This window comes from Malaya genurostris, chromosome 3 (assembly GCF_030247185.1).
Source record: "Malaya genurostris strain Urasoe2022 chromosome 3, Malgen_1.1, whole genome shotgun sequence".
NCBI lineage: Eukaryota > Metazoa > Arthropoda > Insecta > Diptera > Culicidae > Malaya > Malaya genurostris.
Genome location: NC_080572.1, coordinates 205,934,103 through 205,958,901, shown reverse-complemented (window position 1 = coordinate 205,958,901; position 24,799 = coordinate 205,934,103). Strand labels below are relative to the sequence as shown.

The 24,799-nt window shown below is 37.9% G+C and overlaps 2 protein-coding genes across 3 annotated transcripts; one reads left to right on the top strand and one right to left on the bottom strand.

The window, feature by feature from the left end:
- Positions 1-1,592: 1,592 nt before the first annotated feature.
- Positions 1,593-5,650, bottom strand: LOC131438121 (chaoptin-like). 2 transcript variants are annotated; one of them, XM_058607936.1, is made up of 3 exons: positions 5,608-5,650; positions 5,441-5,511; positions 1,593-5,375 (listed from the first exon to the last, which is right to left on the bottom strand). In XM_058607936.1, the coding sequence occupies exons 2-3, from the start codon at positions 5,452-5,454 to the stop codon at positions 1,775-1,777; spliced, it is 3,615 nt and encodes a 1,204-aa protein (XP_058463919.1). In that variant the 5' UTR covers positions 5,455-5,511; positions 5,608-5,650; the 3' UTR covers positions 1,593-1,774. The 2 variants fall into 2 exon arrangements, with proteins under 2 accessions (XP_058463919.1, XP_058463920.1); XM_058607937.1 differs by lacking the exons at positions 5,441-5,511; positions 5,608-5,650 and having other exon boundaries at positions 1,593-4,753; positions 4,816-4,937.
- A 6,091-nt stretch (positions 5,651-11,741) lies between these two features.
- Positions 11,742-16,208, top strand: LOC131437918 (toll-like receptor 7). Its single transcript, XM_058607589.1, has 2 exons — positions 11,742-11,839; positions 11,944-16,208. Exons 1-2 carry the CDS (start codon positions 11,826-11,828, stop codon positions 15,266-15,268), a joined length of 3,339 nt encoding a protein of 1,112 aa, XP_058463572.1. The 5' UTR covers positions 11,742-11,825; the 3' UTR covers positions 15,269-16,208.
- The last annotated feature ends 8,591 nt before the right edge of the window (positions 16,209-24,799 follow it).

Below are 24,799 nucleotides of genomic sequence, written 5' to 3'. Positions count from 1 at the left end.
CTGCCAATATAGAAAAGACAATCGCAACTGAAATTTTCGGCAGTAGTGTGCCATCTAGTGGTTAGTAGCCATTACGGTGTTAACGTTTTTTTTGGTGACAGTGCGCCATATAGCTGCAAATTGCAGAAGCCAATTCAACAATTTTTGTTGGTTGAAAACAACGTTTTATTTCTCTAATTCAACTAAAAAATTAGTTGAATGCTAAGAAATGACAGCACGTTTAATTGGCGAATTCAACTAAAAAAAGCCATTTCAACAAATATTTTATTATTATTAAGGGAATTTAAATTAGCAAAAGTAAGATTTTTTTAGTTTTCTCAAAAAATAACTAACTAAAATCAGAAAATCAACTTACTTCTTCGCCAAAATGCTGATTTCGGTCTTTCCGTGTGGTATGAGTAATATGAGAAAGCCATCATTACACCACTGGGTTGACAAAAACAGGTTTTTCATGTAGGTAATTGAATTCTCGAAACATCATTGAACTTTTGTTTTCGATTGTTATAAAAATTTCCAAACTGAAATCTTCTTGTACACAATTTTTGTACAGTTTACAGTTACGAGTTACAACGATTCGAAGAAAGTGCATGCAAAAATCCGCCTGTATTTGAAATCAGTCTTGAGTTAATAAGTTTGTCTATAGATACTGGTGATTTGATTTTGTATTAATTGTAATAAAAACAAACACTACCAAATTTAAGACTAAAGAAAAAGCTCCTAAGTTTCTTGACAGTTCGGTTTTCATCACCATGAGCATTTCGGGAACCCAGTGTATGCTGTTGAGGCATAAGTACGAACGAAAAAAAAGTCAGCCGATAATTACCCTGGTAATTTTTCTGCTGCCACTGTTTGAGATCGTTACGCTTGGATCCCGCATCGCCCGGACTTCGCGATGCAGGATGTTCTGAATCCCGGCAACTGATCGAGCTTTACAGTACGACCAAAACATCCATGAAAACAAAATCGATTCTCCGCGATACGGGAGCCAACGGACGCCTAAAAAATGATCATAATTACCCGTTCAAAATCGTATAATAAATAGATGAATTATGATCGAATTTAGCTACGCGAGAAATACACACATGTGCTACCAAAAGCTAGGTAAAAGAAGAGAAACTTACCAGAGTCAAAAAAAAACAGCCAAACGGCACAAGTGTGCGAGTCGTACAATTTCAGACAGGTCAAAATCACAGCAGCAGCCCAGATTCAATTATTTCCCCAACATCGGTGTGCGGTGGGCAAAATTGGTTGTTTCATTCATAAAAATTTGGAGAGAGAGAGAGAGATACAAGCACAAAAAAAACTATTGGTTGTAGACCCACCAGCGGTCGCGACCCACACCACTGCACAACGGGTGGTGGTAAAATGCTGAATGATGCCCCCCCAAAGTAGTAGACACGTTCGAATCCACATGGTATCTCGGCCAGCAGTGAAATTTGTTACGCTGGTAGACCGAACAACGAAAATAATGAAAATAATTACCCTTCTCCGTGTGGTAGCTTCTAGGGTGAGAAGATTTTTCCCTTTCTTTTTTATCTATTTCTGAAAACAAGTAGATCATTGATGAGGTACAAACATGATTTATTCTTCCGTTCATAAATCAAAACTACTGGATAGGATTGTAGTTCTTCAAAGACTTGAAAAGTGTAACAAATTTGGATTTCCACTTTATACTCGGCACTAGATGTCACGAGGTATCGAAGCAATAATCAATCATAGAAACACAATTAATCAATTGCGATAAACAAATATAAAATTTTCTAAATTTTAATCTCTATTTGCAGCAGAGTCCTAGAACTCTTTTATCTGAGCAGCGTTTTGGATTTCCTTGACTCCAATATCCAATTTCATACTCGTCGAACAAGCTGACAGAGTTTTCCAGAACTGAACACTCCCATTCAGTCCCTTCTAAACCAACTATCTCTAAATCTTTGAAATTCTCTATCAGTTTATTTGCATCGTACTCTCTAAATTTATTACCACCGAACGCAAATAGCTCTATCTCTGGGAAGTGCCTAAATACTTCTAAATCTAGATCCATCAGTTTATTATTCGATATGTCTAAGTACGCCATCGACTCCTGAGTGGTTATTCTTTCAACTAGGAAATGCGAAATCTTGCAGTTAGATACATTTAACGCTCGTAGATCATCCAATGAGTTTGTTAGATTACCCAAATCTAACTGGAGGAAAGAATTATGGGAAATATTTAGTGAATGCAAATTGTTGAAGCGCAAAATTGAACTTATGTCAACCATACGGTTCTTCGAGACGGATAGGAAATTTAGATTGTACGCAACAGACTGTTCCACATCGATCTTGCTGATTTTATTGTTGTCAGCATATAAGGTGCAGAGGTCTTCAGTTATTTTGAGTGTTGTAATCAGGTTCGATGATAAATCTAACTCCACTAGAGTTTTAGCGAAACTCATTTGTGACAAATCAAATACCGAAAATTTGTTATTAGCTAAACGTAATATTTCAAGGTTTAAACAATCATTGAAAAGATTTGGCTCGATGGTTTCTAGTAGATTATCCCCTAAGTCGACCTTGATCAGATTCCGCAATGTTTGAAATAATTTTGGACTTAACGAACTAATTCTATTATGGGCCAGAGAAAGCATTTCCAAAGAAAACAGATTTTCAAAAATCCGATTGTCAAGTGAACTCAATTGGTTTCGATCCAGATTAAGTGCTTCCAACTTCAGCAGGTTGTCAAATATTTTCACTGGTAAAAATGACAGTGACATAGCAGCTAGTTCCAATCTTTCTAGTTCCGACAGGTTGAAGAATAGCTTTTCATCTAACTTTTTGACGGAATTTCCTGATAGAAACAAGCTTTCTAGAACCTTCAGTGGATCAAAAACACCAGCTCGAAAGCTGCTAATGCTATTGTTAACCAAATTGAGCAAACGAAGATTCGGCAAGTTAGTAAACCAATTATTCTCGATGGAAGTCAATTTGTGATTATTGTTAATCGATAACACTTTCAGTTGATCATTAAATTGAAAGAAGTTACTGGAGAGTGAGGAAAATTTCATCCCATGTAAATATAATTCTTCCAATCGAAGGGCATAGCTAAGAAAATTGTCATCTAAACTGTCAAGCTCACTGGGTCCTATACTAAGAATTTTTAGATTTCCCGATTGATGAAGTGAAGTAGGAGAAACGTCCTTCAAGGGGTTGAAGTTCAAATATAGATCCTCCACGCTTTCAAGTCCTTTGAACGTCATATCATTCACCTTCGTCAGCTGGTTAGAATCCAGATCAAGTTTCTCTAGCGAAGCAAGATTGAGAAACAAACTTTCTGGCAAGGAAGTTACGCCAACATTTTCCAGTGAAACCGACTCTAGCCTTGGCAGTTCACGGAAAATATTTGCGTTCAATTTGACCAAAGGATTGTCACTTATATCTAGGTTCTCTAAGTTACGTAATCCTTTAAACGTGTTTGGATTCAAAAGTGCGATCTGATTGTTACTGAGATCCACGGTCTTCAAATACTTGTTTTTAACGAATGCTTCTTCAGATATACCTCGTATTCTATTTCCATCCAAATACAAATGCTTAACAGTTGATAAACCTGCAAAACTCTCCTGGAGAATATTCGTTAAATTGTTCTCGGATAGATGTAGCTCCTTGAGATTCGATAAAAACCTAAAAACTTTAACATCAACTTTAGATATCTTATTTCCTGCCAAATCAAGCTCCTTTATATCATCAACTTCTTCTAGAGCACTTGGTATGGCCATCAACATGTTATCATTCAGATTCAAAGATTGTAGACATTTCAGATGATGAAATATGTTACTTGGTAGTTGTTTCAAGTAGTTATCTGATAAATCCAAATGTTTTAGTGCTTTGAGACTGAGCGTCGGCAACGAAATCGTAGTCAACTTATTATTTCCGAGATACAACTCAACCAAAGTATCGGAGAACGATTGGAACACAGCATCGTCCAAGTTTTGCAAGCTGTTGTCAACCAAAGACAGCTCCATCAACTTTTTCAAATGCACAAAAAGATTGCGTGGCATTGTTGTTATCATATTATCGTCTAGGAAAAGACTTCTCAATTGTGGTATATGAGCAAAAGCCATCTCTTCCATCGATTTGATGAGATTATCTTTAAGATAGAGTTTTCTTAAACTTTTTGCACCTCGAAAGGTGCCCGCTGTTAGCTCCTGCAACAGGTTATTGTTTATCGACAGCTTTTCCAAATTACCCAAATCTTTGAAAATATTTCCTTCCAGTGAAGCAATGTTGTTATCATCTAGGTTTAAAACTTTTAGGCTCTTCAAATTAGCAAATGCCAGTGGCGAAATTTCACTGATAACATTACCCTCAAAATTAAGTGTATCTAATTTGGTGTTGTTTGCAAACGAATTATCTGCAAGAGTGCTCAACTCGTTAAACTGCATTGAAAACTGTTGCAGCCGAGGAAGCTTTGAAAACAGTTCCGGTGTAAGAAGCTCGATGGAGTTATTGTTTAAAACAAGAGTTTCCAGCAGCACGTTGAGACTGAAAGTGTCATTGTCCAATTTTTCGATGTAGTTGTCAGTAAGCACCAAAACTTTTAGACTAATCTGTTTGGAGAAGGTCCCCTGGTCGACGAGCTTTATGTTATTATCTTCTAAATCCAGCTCCACTAAACCAATCAGTGGGAAAAATGGCTGTGGTTGAATTGTACAAATCTCATTTCCTTTCATCTGCAGAGTCCTCAATCTTGCCAGCCCATTAAAAGTGTTCGGTTTCAAAACCTGTATGAAATTGCCGTTTAAATTTAGCTTTTCTAATTCCGTCATACTTTTAAATAAATCACCTTCCAAGGCCACAAGTTGATTGTTGGCCAGGTTCAAATCTTTTAATCGACTTAAATTCGCAAATATTTTTTTTGGTAACACGCTAATTCGGTTTTCAGCTAAATTCAGAGATTCCAGTTCACTACAACCTTTGAAAGTGAATTCTTCCACTTCACTGATCTGGTTACTTCCAAAATTGGCTTTGGTTAACTTCGTATGTTCGAACATGTAATTGTACAGTTTGGTTAGTCGATTCTTTTGAATTTTGAGAAACTTCAGCTTTCTAGCATTATTGAACGTATTTTGGTCAACCGCACGAATTTCGCATTCTTTCACACTTAATGAGCGCACGTTGTCATTGTCCCGGAAAAGTGATGGTGGTATTGTTGGAAACGATGAGTGCACAAATTCGATATCCAAGAACGGCGTAGATCCGCCATTGATAACAGTACTTTCAACTTCATCGCAAGTCTTGAAGTTAAAATTCGCCAATATACACTCCTTTTTCTCGGAATTGCAATTGTAGCTATCCTCGTAATCCGCTGCTACCGTAGCCGAAAGTAGAAGAAAAGCAAATATGCTAGGTTTCGAAAGAAAAAAAATCGTAAGAAACGGTCCAATATTCCAAATTTAGCGCGTTTTTACCTCAAACTGAGCATTGTATACTTCACTAGCACCCGAAACAACACCAAGCCGTGGCTAGGCCTTCCACGGAACTGAAACAAAATGCACTCATTAATTGAAACACTACTTTTAAAAATACCATCGCCATCTCAAAACAGATCAGTCGGTTGCATCGCGGTAAACCTCACCAAGGAACAAGCGTAAACATATGTTCTGGGTGACACCTCTGACCGGACCATGTATGTAGGAAACAATTTGATGATCATTACCATTTCAACCAACATCGGCAGAAATGCACGACGTTGCACTCAATCCTATTCAACATGAAAACGAGAGCAACTTGTCAGCACACATCATTCGAATAAGTCACGCAGTGCTCGACCATCGTGAAAGCGCAAGTGCTCACAGTTGAGTTATTACCGGTGTGCTTCAACTACCTAAAATCGGATTATTAAAAAACAAACTCTACCAATTAATTTAATTTATTTTCGTCTTCTTTCCACTGCTGTTTAATGCGTCTACTAGGTTGAATGTACTATTTTTATTCTGTCCGATTATGTTTTGTTCGGAGAAAGTGTTTTGACAACACTACAGTGTGTGTAGTTTTTCTGTAAGAGAGATGCGAAGTTCGTTATCAAATTATGTTCTAGTTATTGATTTCAAATAAAAATATTCTTATTGTATCGCAAGGATGAATATTGTTAGTATCAGTGGCATCGGTGACAAGTGTCACGTCAATATATCCATTAATGTTTAGTGTACGTCTGTTTTCCTGAAGTATTAAAAGCGTAATCGGTGATTTTTACAATGAGTGAATTTTTTTTTGTTTCAATTATAGAGGTTTGAACCTTAAGGTCATTCACCTCTTCGGGCCAGAAAAGCTTTCTGACCCTATGTGCGGGGTTGGGGATCGAACTCAGGTGGGCTGCGTCATAGGCATCGACTTACCCATCACGCTATACCCGTCCCCTAATGAGTGAAATTATTCAACAAAGAAGTTCTAATTAATTTTGGGTGCGAAATCAAATTGCTGGTGCCGAAATGTTCAGACTGTGGCAAAAGGTCTTCGGTGATAGTTGTATGTTGCGAGCAAGTGTTATTACGGTCGCGCGGATTTCGCGGTTTTCGCTGATTTCGCGCGGTTTCTGCTAAGACTTTGATGCGATGGCGCGGATTTCGCGCGAATTTTCAAGAAACATTATTTCACATTTGTCAATCATTTGTTCGAAAACACAAGTTCTTTGCCAATCTTTTAAGCTTGTGAGTTTTATGAAACCCAAAAAATTAATGATGGGCAAACGTTCCAGCAATTGGTCGAACTGGCTGAATTGGTGAATTTTTACCTTGATAGAATCAAAGTTTACGAGAAAGCGGTTCTAGCAAAAGTTTTCTCCAGTGGACAAAATTTGGATTGTATGCTTTCCGATCTCGAGTTCTTCGAACTTTATTGATGTCGTCTTAGAGAAAATACATTCAATGATGCAATGAACATAATAAATGGAATGTTATTAAAGAGTGTATCGATAAGTAGTTAGCAACATTCAAACAGTTATTACTCTGAAAGGGCTTAATTTTTTGCAGCGTGTTTTGCGGTGACATGTTTGTTTACATGTCAATAACAGCTGCGCTATCGATTGGTTTCGGTACGGTTTATCGTTTTAATGATGAGTCGAATTGCTTCGGAAACGCGAAAGAAAATTCTGCACACTTAATGCTCAGAAAGTGGTGTAACGTACAACGAAATTGCCAAACGGGTGAAAGTGCACCACACCAGTGTCAAAAATATTATCGAGAAGTTCGGTAAGACCCATTCCATGAAAGATTTGCCTCGATCCGGTAGGAAAACGGTAACGTTAGCCTCGATCCAGTAGGCCGGGACTTAAAAGTGGCTGAGTACATCAGGAAAAACCCATCGGCGTCGACGCGGGATTTTGGCCAAGCAGTTCAACACCAGCATCGGGATGATTCAACGGATCAAAGTTCGGAACTCCCTGAAAACGTACAAGAAACAGAAGGTGCCGAAAAAATCCCTGGTACAGCAAGTTCAGGCCAAAACAAGAGCGCGAAAACTGTATAACCGGATTCTACAGAATAAAGACGGATGCATCCTGATCGACGACGAAACCTACGCCAATGAAGACTTTCGAGCGCTGCCCGGACCGCAATATTATACGAAATCGGTGTACCAGGACCTGGACGACGCTAACACCACGGTGGCGATGGAAAAGTTTGGGCAGAAGATGTTGGTCTGGCAAGCAATTTGTTCCTGTGGTTTGCGGTCGTCGATTTTCTTCACGAAGGGCACAATTAACGCCAAGGTGTACGAGGAAGAATGTTTGAAGGCTCCTCCTCTCTTCTGGTCGGATTTGGCTTCAGCCCACTACGCCAACTCCGTTCTACAGTGGTTGTCAAAAACTAATGCACAATTCGTGGAAAAGGACATCAACCCACCGAACTGCCGGATCTTCGGCCAATTGTAAGGTATTGGGCAATTGTCAAGCGGCACTTTCGGAAGGAAGGTACAGTGTCCCAAAACATGCAGGAGTTAAAAAAAAACTGGACAGCTGCCACCAGGAAAATCACAAAAGTAACTGTGCAGAATTAAATGAAGAATGTCAAGTCCAAAGTACGAACGTTTCACAGAAACTAGGATTTTCTTCAATATAATCAGTGAAATGCATAAAAATGTAATTTTTCTACAATATATCGAAAACTTATGTCAAAATATGTTTTTTTCGCTCTTTTATTCAATAATCATTGTTGCTAACTACTTTTCGATACACTCCAATGGTTCGGTTGATGCTATTAGCCATTGAATTTCCTTGCGGAATAATTCCTTAGTCATATTACTATCATCGATTGTTTCGTTATCATAAAGTCATATACATAGGGGAAGATGTTCGGTTGCCGGCAGTGTTCAGACACCCCACCGTAACTTTTGACAGAAAGCAGATAGCGTCATTCCGACAAATGTCATGTGTGTGTAATAGCAGCACGATCTTTTAGTGCCAAATACCGAAGCAAACAGACGCTTGTACTTTTTGCTGCGCTCAAAACAAATTTTAAATGCGTGAAAATCAACACAAAAGTTTTTTATGAATTTTTTTATAGTATCATAAATTGAAAATCATCAATCGAAATGGTGAGTGGATTGAATATTTATTAGGTGAAATTGATTTATTTCGTGATTTAATACCAGATGCTATCAAAATTTTCGCAACCAAAGTTTTTTCTCGTCATTTTCAAAATGTCTACCGATTTCGGTTACCGGCACCCCAGGGTGATCGGTTGCCGGCATCCCATTTTCTTCGACAAATCGCGAAAAATTGTCAGTGATATGCAGAGGTGCCAAGTCTGCAAATTTGTCTGTAAATTATCAAATTACTTAGTTGACATGTAAACCTTTTTTCGTCTAAAGACTTTTACAGACTTTTGAAACTTCGATTGTTTGCAGACATTCGTCAGAAATTGAAGGCTTTTGAAAATTGGCGCGATTTTTTCTTTTTGCTAGCTAAACTTATTATATTACCTGGCATCTCTGGTGATATGCAACACGTGTACAACTTGACGGCTTCAATACATCCGCCATATTAGTAAAAATTTTAGTTCTCTGGTTCTGTTAACCATGGCGAATTCAAACAAATCGTCCAAGTCAAGGAAAATGAACTTTAATGCACTGTTTAATACCATTAAACGTTTCTTAGTGGATAAGAAGCCAATAAATTCGACTGCAGCACGTATTTAATTCCGCGAAGCCGGTGGAGGATCGGTCAAATCAACACCGAATGCGTCACCATCCAAATCATCGGCCACGAAAGCCAATGCAAAGTTATCATCAGACAATGAAGACTTTGGTCCAAAACACCTCCGAAAGGAATAAATTCAGTTTTTTCTTTGAATAATTGCAGTCTTTACTTATATTTTTCCATTTTTAGCGAAATTTTTTGGGGTGCCGGTAACCGAACACCTTTTATGATATGGCCAAAATTTATCACTTTACTAAATTAATAATAATTTTTTTTTTCAATCGGTTGAATTAACTTAGTTTCTTATTCAGTTGCTAGCTAGAGACTTTAGCTTTCCATTTATGTACATATGTCCGCATAATGTGCACTTAGTCAGAAGTTATAAGTTTATAGGAAAGGAAAGCCGGCAACCGAACACTCTCCTCTACTTTCCAATCTCACCAGCAGTCGGTTTTGATCGAACATCATTAGCGGACGTTCCAATCTGCTTTCGAACGCTTAGCGGTCGTCACGATCCGCTATCGAACGCTTAGCGGTCCTCCGGATCCGGTTTCGAACGGTTAGCATTTGTCCCGACCGCACCAAAACAGTCCACGGCTGTCCCAGTCTGTGCTTATAAACATCGTTAGCGGTCGTTCCGATCCGCTTTTAAACGATTAACGGTCGTCCCGACCCGCACCAAAACAGTCTACGGCCATCTCGGTCCGTTATTGTCAACATCGTTAGCGGTCGTCCCGATCCGCCTTAAAACGGTTTGAGGTCATCCCGATTCGCACCAAAACAGCATCCGGTCGTTCCGGTTCGTGCCTAACGACATTATTAGCGGTCGTCTAGTGCCGCTTCCGAAAAATCTCTTTTGCAGTAGTTTTTGTTTGACATTACCAGTAAATCGCGTTCAAATTCTTTTGCTTCTTGAAGTTTTTCTTGTATCAAGGAGTTTCAATGCTCAAAATTCTTCGCTTCAAGATGTTGAAATGTTCCAATCTTAAAGAAAACGTTAAAAAAAGTTCTGATAATCTTCAAGTTCTTCACTTCGAGATGTTCCGATCTTCAAAAAAATATTTTTCTTTCTTCCATCAGATTCTGATGACTTCTAAAAATATTCAGTGGGTGACTCTTCAGTGAACGGAAAATATTGTCCTGGCAGGATCGCCAATATGTAAATCCGCCATTCTGCAGAATCACCCAACACGTTCTGTGAGGCATTTAATCTTACCTCTGACCTTAAATAGAACCAATAATCCAAATGACGGTCATCGAATGTGTGTACCACGTAATCACGTGATATCGCAATATGAATGATAGTTTAGAACCACACAATAAGGATTAAAACTTCAAACCGTAATTTAAAGTATGATGCCAAAATCGTCTAAAATGTACTAAAAACTTTTGAGGTCATGTTGGTTGATGCCCAGACGAATTGACTTTGATTATACCGGTTCCGAAATTCCGGTTCACGAAGTACTAGCTGTTTCAGTAACTAGTTGGTACTAATTGATGAACAAGAAACCTTCAAGAACTAAAAAATATATTTTGAAGAATACCACAATATCATATACACCCAAACCTCCATTTACGTACCTTATATATGTATGTATGTATACTTACACACTCTCCCGTCTGCATAAATGTGTATATATTTATTCATATAAATGGTCGCTTTCACTTCACCAATATTTATATGTATTTAGAAATACAAATATTATATAAGGTACGTAAATGGAGGTTTGGGTGTATAAGAATATGAGTGTTATGATAAGAGTAAATAGCTCTGATCCGACGAAGCCCAGCTGTGTTGCAACAAGAGCACAAACATGTTTTTTATATTGCACTGGTTAAAGCAAAGAGACAGCAATGTTTTATTGAAGATCATGGACTTACGATGAATGACATACAAATTTTAAGACCAGTTTCTAAGTTTCTAGTCTTGGCATTACATTCCTTTTGTGGAATTGGGCCTTTCTGTTTCAACAGACTTCGTCGCCGATACAAAACGTACAAACCCATCCAGGATTAGTATAACGGTCCTTTTGACACTAAGAATCATAACAGGTCGGGGCTCGACCATACAACAACTGGCTGGTTAGACCAGTGCCCTATGCACTGAACCGCCAACCCAGGCTAAAAATAATTCAAACACTTTATTAAATCATGACCAAAGAAATAAATTCTCCTGTCATAGTAAACATAAAGCAATATAGTTTAATCGAGCTAACATAACCTACTCGGGTTAGCAAAGACCGAGAATGGTGGTTCTCAGGGATTGAGAAAATCGAGTGCATTATTTTTCATTGATTTTTTTTCACATTTTACCCCGTTACTCCTGAGCTTGAAGTTCAGTCCGGATAAAATAAGGGACCACGAGACTTTTCATTTCAATGTAAGGTTATGGTTACAAAATATGTATGGTAGCTTTCAAAAGGGCACACCCTACAACATGTGCTTTACCAAAAGATACACCAGGGCAACGTTCCTTCCGATTTACTGCTGTTTTGCCGTGATATCTTATCATCACATGTGATTAAACTGGCTGCAGTGTTGTTTCTACACATGCTTGCTTGCTTGCTAGAGCAGTCGCATCCAACAACTTAGTCGATAACAATCATTCAACAGTGCGGTAAAGCACCGTTACTTTGACGGTAGCGAAACATTTCAACAAAATGATAACCCTAAGGTAAGATTTTACACATCTAAAAAAAATTCTAATTTCAATGGATTCTTAAAAGCCTCAATGAATATTACGTTACATACAATGTTGTAATACATTTTTTGAATTAGGTCAGCCATACTGTTTCTTATCGCAGTGATCTTCTCGTTGGATAATCGCATCACCGTAGCTGACAAGAAAGTTTCGCCGAGAGATTGCATTCAGCAGAATGGATACCACCTAGTGCAGTCGCCAACAAATAACCTCACGGAAGCACCCACTATTGATTGGGTAATTCTTACCGGTACAATGCAGAGTACTCTTCACAAGGGTGTCCTGATGTGCTTCCCAGATTTGATAGAGCTAACTCTTACACACAGTGAATTTTCGTATATTGACAAAGGAACCTTCAAAGTGGTGCCCCAACTATGGACGCTCAATATTAGTTACAATGAATTGAGCACTTTGTTGAATAACGGAAAGACCATGTTAAGTGGTCTACCCCAGTTGAGACGTTTGGATCTGAGTTACAATAGATTGCAGGTGTTACAATCGAACCTTTTCCAAGAGCTGAGAAATTTATCTGAATGTTTTATTACCAACAATGGATTGGAAACTATCCATGAAAAATCATTCGACGGGTTGATCAATTTGAGGACCTTGGATCTGTCCCAGAATAAGTTGGAGTACTTGCCAAGTGGAATGCTACTACAATGTCAAAATTTGAAAGTGTTATCGCTGAGAGATAATCGGATTAAGTATTTTAGCAGCAGAACATTCAGACAACAGGAAGGCTTAGAGGAACTGGATTTGAGTGATAACAACATCGTGAACCTACCGAAAACAATATTTATTTTTTTGAGAACATTGAAAGTGTTACTTTTGAATGGAAATGAATTGCAAACTCTCGCCGATTCTGTGCTTGATCCGTTAGTGAATCTGGAATATTTGAACATTGCTGATAACAATCTTGTCACTCTACCGGAAACTCTGCTAAACCCAGTGAAAAACTTGAAATTCTTCAATGCGCAAGTTAACAAACTCGTTTCAATATCAAGTGAATTTTTCAAAACAAACTCACTTCTGCAAGAAATCAGCTTCAGTGATAATCAAATCATTACATTTCCACAAAGGACAGTTGCTTTGCTTTCGGATCTTAAAACCCTCGATTTAACCAACAATAAACTGAACAGTACCTTCGCCATCCAGCTTGCTGCTGGTACTAGCGTGAACTTGTATCTCAGTGGAAACAAACTGAACCGGACATCCTTTCGCGGAAATGTTGCATTTCTGACGATGACGCATAACGAATTGTCAAAACTACCAAGCTTCGCATTCGGTGAATATGTGGATATTCACGGCATTTTTCTAGATCATAATCAAATCAGTGCGATATCACCGGATGCATTGTACGGTCTATCTAAACTGGAAGAACTAAGTATTAGTGGAAATCCAGTTGAAAATATTGAATCCCAGTTTCTAGAGCACGTTCCAATGCTCAGGAATCTCGGAATGAATAATATTAGTATCAAGAGTATTCCCGAAGGATCCTTTTCAAGGCAGAGACAGCTATCATCACTTCGTTTAGGGGACAATAATTTAGAGCGGCTTCCGGTGTACATTTTCAATGGGTTGAGTGAATTGGAATATCTCGGACTAGAGAACAACAGATTAACGAACGTATCCAGAAAACAATTCTACGGTTTAGGAAATCTGAAACGATTGTATCTGCATGACAACATGCTTGGCGATCTTGACGATAACCTGTTCGATGAATTAATCAGTTTGGAGCTACTTGCACTGCATAACAATCGAATCACCAAGCTCAACGATAGATTATTCGGTAAATTGATAAATTTAGAAAGAATTGGATTGCACAACAATCCAATTCAAATGGTTTCCACCGGGGTGTTTCGTGGACTTTCACAACTGAAAGTAGTTCATTTATACGACAATCAGATCAGTGAGCTGCCGTCAAATGTGTTTCAAGATAACCTCCTGCTCGAGGAAGTAGTACTTAGGAATAATTTAATCGTGGAAGTCCCATATAAAACTTTCGGGCATCTCTCAACGTTACAAATCTTGGATCTCTCTCGAAACCTAATAGCTCGAATATACTCCAATTCATTCCAAAGCTGTGAACAGCTTGCAGAATTATGGCTCGGTGGAAATAATATCAGAACTATTGATGAGTCAGCGTTTTATGGATTGCGAAAACTGGAAATGTTAGATCTCAGTGATAACGAAATATCTGTATTACATGAAAGGACTTTCCAAAATCTAAATCTCCTGAAACGTCTCTATCTTGGTAATAACAATGTGCACGAATTGTCTGCAACAGACTTTGTTTCTCTTATCAGCTTACAAGTGCTATCAATTTTCAACAACAATATATATAGCTTAGAGAGCTATGTATTCAAAAACAATCGGCTTTTGGAAGAACTATTTTTAGATGGTAACCAAATATCTGTGATATCACCTAATGCATTCCATGGTTTGGAGAACTTGAAAATTTTATATCTCTCCAAAAACAACATAACCACATTGAAGAACGACATATTCTTTTCATTATTGTCACTTATTGAGCTTAAATTAGACGATAACTCCTTGAATCATCTTCCGGAGGATGTTCTGCTACACCAAACTGGCTTGGAGTTTTTGTCTCTATCTGAGAACAACATTCAATTGCTTCCGGCTGGTCTTTTCAGTAGCAACACCAAACTAAAGATTTTAGAACTAAATGATAATAAAATGACAAATATTCCGGATGAATTGTTGCTGCCACTACAACAGCTGGATGAACTGTATTTAGAAAACAATCAACTTAGCAAACTCGAGGAGTATATTTTCATCAACAATGCACAACTAAAAATCTTAAACGTCGCCGGAAACTCATTGGCCTCATTTGATATCCTTAAAACATCTTTCGTAGTCAGTCTGCAAGTGTTGGACATTCAGGCAAATCATCTGCAGACAATCCAAATTCCCCGAAACTTGCTTCGACTATTTGCCCAGAATAACGACATCGACACCATTTTCGTCGAAAGCGCATCATTCCACCGACTGGAAATACTCGATTTATCAGACAACAATCTGTCACGAATCGACAAAATATTCAAACTGATTCGCTTGAAATCATTGAATCTTGCCTTGAACGATTTCGAAACATTGGACGTTAGCCGGCTTTACAAACTGCCTTACCTTGGCAGCTTCAACGTCTCAAGAAGTGGAATCAGATCTTTGACCGGAGTGCTACACAAACGACACGCAGCACTGGAATCGTTCGACATGTCCGGAAACGGAGTCGACAATTTTGACAACTTCATTCCGATATACTTCACATCCCTGCTGCAGCTCGTGGTCAATGGAAATCCTTTTGTGAATCAAGAGTTTTATGATAATATGATGCTCCTCAGAGGAATAGGTGCCGTGCAGAATGATTTCAAAATTACCTAATTTTCCGTTTTACACGATACAAGTTTTACCAGAAACAGTAACAACTCTGGAAAATTATAAGTAGAGTGACATTTGCTCGTTATTTTTAACATGGACATAACACGTTCTTTCGGAATAGATTTCTAAAAAAAAGTTAGAAGTTTTTCAACGCCGTGAAATCCTGCTAAACAACATCTATGTGAGTGAAATTGTGATATTCAAGTAATGAAAATGCATACAAGTAATAAAAATAACAATTTAGTTACGATACAAAAGCTGGAAGATTCGCTACCTTTGGTAACACGCATGTTGTAGTACAAATAACAAAAATATAAACAAATTGCATCTGTTGAATGGTCCAGACGAAAATAATTATTTCAAAGTCGAAGACAGTACTTAAATTTCTATCGCAACTAAGACAAGAGTCTTCATATAAAGATTGTACACGAAAATAATATTATTTTTGTATAACTGCTGGGCTGTTGATCGAACAGGCTATTATGCGCAATGGCGACATCTATAGCGATTTTGCTCAGGTATTAGGTCGCCCACGTATCGGTCAAATTTCAGGTATTTTTGCATTGTCGTTTGCACGAGAGCACATTTGTTCGTTCTTCGGCGCTGGTGAATAAAGTTATAAATGTAACGCGAATCATTTTATTGTCTAAAATCGGGCTGCTGCTGAAAACGGGATTCAAAACTCTATAAAAAGATAATCGGTTCCCATTAAAAACCTTACATTTGTTTTTGTAAATCGTGATTATTCTCGAATACATTTAATAGGGTAAGTTGGCTAAATTTGGCGCGGGGTTGGTTGTCCGAGTTGTAAATTTAACGTAGAGCAATGTGCACTTTGATATTCGTGAAATGTTAACCTTTTTTGAACGAAATTGGATATTATGCTAATATTGATTAATGATTATCATAAGGATCAATATAAATAACAAATAAATTGGTAAAATATCTTAATAAAACATGCTTTGATCCACTTTCTGGTGTAATGATGCCTTTCTCATAAATCTTGTTTTCATTAATATTAATAAGCGAATTTTAGAAAAAAAAACTTTCTTTGAATTATTTAATTAATTTTACGTTTCGTCTTTGACTCATCAGTGAAGAGCAGTTCAAATTGAACTGCTTAGTGCTAAACTCGGCAGTTCAATTTGAACCGCTAAGCAGACGTAAAGTTTCTGCTATTTACAGAACACTTTTTGTTTTGCAACGGAGTGCAATGTCTTTTCTGGCGTGCCTAACGAAAACGTGTTTCTTTGAATGTTTAATGGGTACAAAAACAATTTATTTGGGTATACATTAGCATATCGTTTTCGATTTTTAACAGTTTTGGCCCAAGTGAATAGGAATTCTTCTTTTTTTTGTATTGAATTACGGTTTAAAATGTTAAACACATCTCACCCTGTTGTTCCGGAACCGAAAGTGAGATCCGAACAAAAGTCAAAAGTAGTCTATTTTAATAGACCTTGGCCCTTTTATTTGAGACTAAGTTAGTAAAAATAGATCCAGCTGTTTCTGAAAAGAAGAATTTTCGCCCACTATTTATGGTAATTCCGGAACCGGGAGTAGGGAACCGGTATAGCTGAGATAGGTTCGTTTAGTCAGCATAACCTAAAAATTGAAACAGTTTCGATTTGGTAATTTAGAAGAATTTTTACATTTTTTGCATTATCACTCTATACGACAGGATGCATACACACTTCAACCGGTAATATTGGAACCGGAGGCCAGATCTATTTGAATGTAGTAGGCTCGATTTTTCCGAGTCATGTGTAAAAACACGCTCCTGAAAATGAAATTTTCATACTTATCAGCCAGTAGTTTCGGAACTAGAAGTAGTATCCGGATGAAATTCGGGATGAAAGACCATAATGACGTCAATTTGAATCTAACTTGAAGAAAATCGGTTGAGCGGTCTTTGAAAATATCGAGCGTACTTTTTCTTCATTACACATTACACACAGTTCGAACCTATGGGACCAAAAGAACTCTTATTTGAATCTAATCTACTGCAAATATAGAGCTCTCTGGAGCCTCTCCTTCCAGTAATTTTACGAAAATTTACTAACATATTAATATTAGGTTTATTTTTAATGAATTTTCTGTGCAGCGCAAACTTTATAATATATACAATGTATTTTCCTGTCGATCAAATCCGTATTTTCCATCATGAATGATTGAGATTTACATGCTTATCACATAATCACATCACACGACTATTTTCACCAACTCAACATATTTTTCAAATTTAATCAAAGAATAGGAAAACATTATCCTTCTAGTTATGTAGACTTTTCGGTACTGTTGTTTAAGTTTACTCGAAGATTTTTTTGGTTATTTAATTTCCAAAATTTAAATCTGAAAATAAATTAAATTCAGTTAAAACTGTCTCCGGTCGCTTACAATTTCCTCCTTCCTAAATGTTCCGTATGTGAAATAACTCACGAGAATACATCCTACATTCAGAAAAAACGAAGCGTTCGTTGAGGCAAATATCAGTCCAGAAGAGGTTTTCTTCGATGAAATTTTATTTTGGTAATATGGAATTGGGCAGATTAATTAGGTTTTACACGATGACGACCAGGGCCGGTGAAACATGTTAAACCCAGGTACTGCGTAGAACGACCCACTTCATACTGCGTAGAACGACCCACTATTTCCAAGTATTTCTCTATTCTAATGGAAATGATATATAACCCTAAAAAGTGCAGTCGTTTTTTTAAATAAAATATTGATTCTATAAAACTTTTCTTGAAACGCGTAAATTAGAAGTTTGAAGAGTTTTCGGCACTAAGTTTTAAAACAAAATTTTGCATCTAAGATTTAACATCAATAGCACATTTAACATCAATAGCACTACGAACACTGAATATAATTCATTTATAAAAAATAGAAATAACGAATTCCGTGTGTCGTGTGCTGCTAAAACATTGCTTTTTAAAGGGAAAAAACGTACAAGCCCAGCTATAGCTTGAGAAGTGCTTTCCCCACTAGGATCCATTAAAAATGAAGGTTTGTGGTATTCAGATTTTGAACGTGGCTAAATGAAGCAGTCAACCGGAAAAAATTAAGCAAGTGATGTATGAACGCAAAATCAAAGTTCGTGAGATTAGATATGCTGAGATCGTTAGCACATGAACTGGAAGTTCTTTTACGATCTTGTACGATAATCTGAGCATAAAAAAATCGTCGCCGAACGAACCTCGAACACGGCCGCTCATAATCAACAAAAGTCTGCTGCAATAAAATGGAATGCGTTGGTATGGAACAGTAAGCGAAACATGGATCCATTATTGTTATCCGGAGTCATACCAGCATTCAGACTGGGAAAGCCATCTGAAAACGTAACATATAGCTGGAACAATCATGGCATAAGTTTTTTAGATATTCGAGGTATAATTAGCATCGACTATCTTGAACAGGAAAGTACCATCAAAAGTTAGTCACCGTTAACCAAGACAATGCACCGTCCCGTTACTAAAAGATTTCTGCCTTTCTGCGGTATATCTTCACAACCTTGCTCTACCTTGAGAACTAGCATTCTATAATTTTGATTTTATTTATTATTCCGAATTATAATAAAAATATTATTATTATTATGTATAATGCTAACATTTTCATTGTTTTTTGTTCGAAATTTCAGGTGGGTAATTACCCACCTTTGGAATTTTCGGGAGGGTAGTGCTACCCACCGTACCCACCTCTTTCACCGGCCCTGATGACGACACAAATGAACTGCCGATGAATCAAGTTCATCTTTGAGAGCTGCTGTGAGTGTTTGTGACTGCAAATAAAGAATTGAAAAATGACGAAAAAGTGCCTGTTACAAACGTGTTCCACAGTGAAAAGAACTGAAAAGATTGCCCTATATTCGTTTCCAGCATCAAGAAGCAATATTTGTATAAATCTGTTTAGTGTGAGGCGACTTGCAATGTTAAATTCAAACGATGAACCTCTGATGAACTTTTAAACTGTAAACAAACACATGGCGGCTATCAAAAAAAGTTCATTCTGTGGTTATGTCATGTTCATGTAAAACCTAATTAGAGCTTACACGAACATGGCATAACCTCACAAAATTCGCTGAATTAATATCATTTGACATCTGACAGTGGTTAGTTTACATGTTCATTCTAATTTGAATACGTGTTAATGGAAATGTAAACAAACCGTCAAGCATGAACTTTATTCATCACGAACTCTTTTGTGATGTCATCTAGTAAAACCTAACAAGGATTTGCACGATGACGACACACAACCAAAAACCGCTGCCATTTCGCAATGGTTCAGAATCTGTCAATTTTTATGGCTACGTCCTGTTGTTTACACTCTTTTCTAATAACTTGTGCGGTTGTTTATTCGTTTTCATTACTTTGTTTAGAAATGCGTGGACTTTCAGCAGAACAACGTCGAAAAATTGTGAACAAATTGTGCACAGAACGCGGACTGTCCCTGAGAAAGATAGCAAAAATGGAAGGAGTAAGTGAAAAAGCCGTGCGAAATGCAATCAGGAAGTTCGGTGAGGATAACACCTTTGAGGATAAACCGAAAACGGGTCGAAAAAAGATCCTGCTAACCCTCAGTTAGATAAACGTTTACTGAAGGCGTTCGAGCAAATGAAGGAGGTTTCAGTTCGGAATGTGCCCAAAAAAGTGGGCATTTCGAAGTCAAATGTTCTTCGTGCTAAAGAACGTTTGAATCTTCGAACCTATAAGAAGCAGAAACAATCAAAACGTAGTACGAAACAAGAAGCATCGATCAGGCCGAGGGTTCAAAAGATGTACAATACGATTCTTGCTGGAAATTTGAACTGCATAATCATGGACGATGAAACCTACGTGAAACTCGATTACAAATCCTTGCCGGGACCACAATATTATACGGTGCGAGATTGGCAAGTGTTAAATCAGTCCGAGACATCGATTGAAGTCGAAAATTTTCGTAAGAAAGCTATGGTCTGGCAAGCAATTTGTAGCTGCGGTAAGATTTCGGAACCCTTCATCACCACTGCTTCAATAAACAGCGAAATATACATCAAGGAATATTTACAAAAACGACTTCTAGTCATGATTTGAAGCCACAAGGATCCTGTTGTCTTCTGGCCAGATATTGCTTCTTGCCACTACTCGAAATCAACGGTAGAATGGTAGGTATACTACCAAAAATGTCACTTTCGTCCCAAAAGACATGAATCCACCAAATTGCCCACAACTTCGACCAATTGGGGAATTTTGGGCATTAACGAAAGCACTTCTTAGGAAACATGTCTCGGCAGCCGAAACCATTCAACAGTTCGAAAAAGATTGGAAAAAAGTGTCAAAACTTGTCGCCAAAAGTCTGTACGGAATTTAATGAGGAACGTTCGCAAGAAGGTGCGCCAGCTAGTCTACAATGGCTAAGTAGCAAATGTTGAGAATAATATTCTATTATTGTAGATTAATATTATCAGTATATCGAATAAAATTTGAATATCAAACACTTGTGAATTATTTACAGCGAAATCAAAGTGCGTCCATACTTTTTGGGACAGTCTTTAAATATGTAAACAAACCACTGATAGCTGTCAAAAGGTGAACTTGATTCATCGGCAGTTCATTGGTAGTTCATTCGAGTGGTCATCGTGCAAAACCTAATTGACAATGAATACAGTGACTCATTTGATAGACCACAAATGTCAATTGAATTAATTGGAATACAGAGACAGTTAAAGGTCAGAAGTTTCATTTTCATCAAAATAATTTCATTTGAAATCGAAATTTTGTCGCACTGCAAGTAACCGTTTCCGAGTTACAACTACTTGAAAAAAGTGTGTGCAAATAGTTAAACCACCCTTTTTAAAAAAATCGGTTTTGAGTCGAATAAGTCTCCCTGTCCGTGCAAAATCAATGGATACGGAGAACGCGTACAAAGTTTCATTCAAATCGGAGTCACTTGATCCTGATTTGGTTACTTCTTCTGCTGTTAATTTCTGAAACTGCTCATATGCGTTCAAATGCAATAGATTCATATCCAAAGTTATCAAAACACAGAAAGCAGTCGTTTCGATACGCTTCCACGCGACCTAGATGAAGTCATTAAAAAAGCTCAAGACGACCTGATGCCGCCGACTCAAGTGCCTTGGTACTGGAGAACTCTAGTGCGACTGGGCACAATAGTCATAGTCTGCAGACATATTCCTAAAATTGTTGATATTCAACTGACAATGCTGCGGATGATCGATTCAGCACCATTTTTTTCAGATTCCAGACGCCAGCCAGATGGAACGGATGGGAACATCGAAACGTTAAACGTGTGAAAAGTCAAAATCAGTGTGCTCACTCCATTGGAAGATGACTTTTTCTTTCTCGCCCTTCTCTCGTATCGTTTGATTTCTTTATTTTCCAACTCTTATTTGTAACTTTCCACCGTTGGAAACAGCCAGCATAACAGTGGTCTCGCATACACCTCTGGTTCTGGACTCACCGTTGGCGATGGTGGATTGCTGCTTTGGGTCGGGTCGGACTCGCCTTGATTTGCATCTTGTCGAACTCAAATGCCAAGCAGTATTATGGACCCAACCAGTAGCAGCACGCACCGTTTGCCGTACTAGACCATGTCAGTTAGACAGTCAATCAGCAGACAATAATTTCGAGCAACCTGCGTGAGAAAATTTCTTCACTGCAATTTCAAAATTGATTTAATTAGCGATTTTCATTCTGTGCGCTTCGACTTCTACTTCATTCATACATCGAACGCGCCCATTTTTTTTCTCTTGGATTCGGATGGCTTCGATTGTCAGACCATGCCCGGTAGCTGATAGGCAAGTGTGAGCCAATCCGCAATTGTCATGAATTATTTATTAGCGATTTTCTGCACCAATTCAATCAATTAGGTTGGATTCATTTCGTCTTTCTTCGACAGCCTCTACCAATCCGGCTGAGACTTTCTTCTGTTTTGTCTACTTTAGTCTATCAGCCACGAGCGGGTATGTGCCGAGAGTTGTAGCTATTCGACCCGAGAGCGCTTCGTCGATGTTCAGTCAAAAACTACCGTATGGTTTTGGTGTGGTCTCTGTCTCTCTCTCTCTATCCGACGCCGCTCTATCTCTACAACTGCTACTCCCAGTAACGGAAAAATCCGTTTCAAGCTCAATTAGAGGGAAATCAGTATTTAGGAGAAGGCGCGTTTTTCTCTTTCCTTATGCGTTAGTAATTTGTATTTTCGAGACTCACATGCTTCTGGGCGCTACTGTTTTCAGGGCATCGCCACAATTTTCCCACGGGTAGTGTACGATTGAAAATTGGAGTTGGTTTTGATTTTTCCGTGTTTTTAGGGAGCTCTAATTCGGGGTTGGTGCCCTAACTTAGCGGCGGAAGATGCAACCTTGATTCTTCCAATTACATCAAATGGTAACCCCGTTTTTCCCATTCAGTGATTTTTCTAGCTTTGGAAACGTTTTAAAATGTTAGTAAATATTTATTGATTTTGATCAACAAATGAACAGCAATCATTTTGTGCTTCCAATTGTGCATTTGATTTCTATGGTTCGAATTGTATTAGAAGCTTGTTGCTCAATAGCTTCATCGGGGTGAAATACACTGTCAATTAATTGGTTCAATGTCAGTGTAAAATATTTTATGAAGTGACAATTATTTTGAACGAACCATCCAATAAAAACTCCGATATTTATAACATTAGCTGAGCCACCATAATGTTTCGCTGATTAAAGTAATGCACTTATTTTGAACATCTTTCTGCCTTGTAAAGGGACAAATGATCTCACTTCGCTCATGAATTCAATGTATAACTGAAAGAATAAAGTATGCACAAACGACTGCTAGACGCTTGCAACATACACCCGCCAATCAGCGCTCACAATAAGCTTCATTCGATATTTTTTTCATTTCAAAAAGCTTAGAATGGCCGAACATTCTCATTCTACTGATATGTCAGCACAAACAAACATTTATTGACAGCAGTACTTTAAGGTACCGCTGTGATGAATTTTATTTTTACTGCAAATTGGTGATCCAATTTAAGTGTGCAACTAGACGCTTGCAATATGCACCCGCCGTACTCTTCGAACCTTGCCCCGGTTGACTATCAGCGTTTGGTATTGATGGGACTCCCAATTGCAGTTGCAGTAGCAGCGACATGAAACCATTTTTGAAGAAGTAAAATGGCTTATCGACTGGTTTGCTTCGAAAGAAAACTGGTTGTTGGGATGGTATCCATATTTTTCCAGATATATGAGGAAAGGTTTAGAATCCAAAGGTTGGTGTTTCAAATAGAAAAATATCAAATTCCTCCCTGGAACTGAATGGAATGATACGGAAACAACTTCTAAACAAACCACTAATAGCAGTCAACCGCCGTTGCCGTTTATATTTGAAATGCACAACGTACAAAGATCAGAAACCATTGCTGAATGAATATATTTTCAGATGAGTGTATGTCGAAATAAAAGTTGTTAAACATACTGAACTATTTGTTTCATTAGACTCATTCCAACGCAACAATTGACTATAGCTAAAATATCTAAATCCAATTTTGCCTGCGGACCATCTCAAACGCCTTCAGTCTTCGAAGGATCAAAAGTTGTACTGCAGTGTGTGTTCGTGATGATGGATTGCTTGATTTGTTCTCTAGCAGCGACAGCGCTAAACTAAAAACGATCAATTCTCCGATTCTTCTGGAAGTTCATCAACTCCTGAGCGCTCATTGGATAGTGCTAGATATTGCGGTCTTCTCGATGGAGCAAAAACCTAATCTCCGGGTTTTTCGGATTTTGGAATTACTTTCAGGTTCGGTTCGGGTACGGGTTAGGACTTTTATGTTTTTATCGGGTTCGGGTTTGTGAGAAAACTCGGTTTTCGGGTTTTGCCTTTCTCATATATAAAGGTTATCCAATCACCGTGAAAACCGACTTTTGAACCGAGGCCCGGAGAGCCGAGTGTCATACACCATTCGACTCAGTTCGTCGAGTACGCAAAATGTCTGTGTGTGTGTGTGTGTGTGTGTGTGTGTGTGTGTGTATGTGTATGTAACGTTTATTTGTACTAATTTTTCTCGGAGATGGCTGAACCGATTTTCACAAACTTAGATTCAAATGAAAGATCTTGTGGTCCCATACAAAATTCCTGAATATTATTTGGATCCGACTTCCCGTTCCGGAATTATGAGTTAAAATGTGCAGAAAATTGTGAAAATAAGTGCACCAACTTTTTTCGGAGATGGCTGAACCGCTTTTCATAAACTTAGATTCAAATAAAAGCTCTTTAGGTCCGATACTACATTCCTGAATTTCATTTTGATCTAACTTCCAGTTCCAGAGTTATGGGGTAAAATGTGCAAAAAAATCTCAATTTGTTTTCTAGCTTTTCTCATAGATGGCGCGACCGATTTTCACGAACTTAGATTTAAATGAAAGCATACGGAATTCTTAAATTTCATCCGAATCCGAGAGTATATAGTAAAGTGTGTTAAAAAATTTATACCATCACTAAAAAGGGCGCAAAACCGTAAAAAAATTTCTAAGTCGACCCCAAATCTTCTCCAATT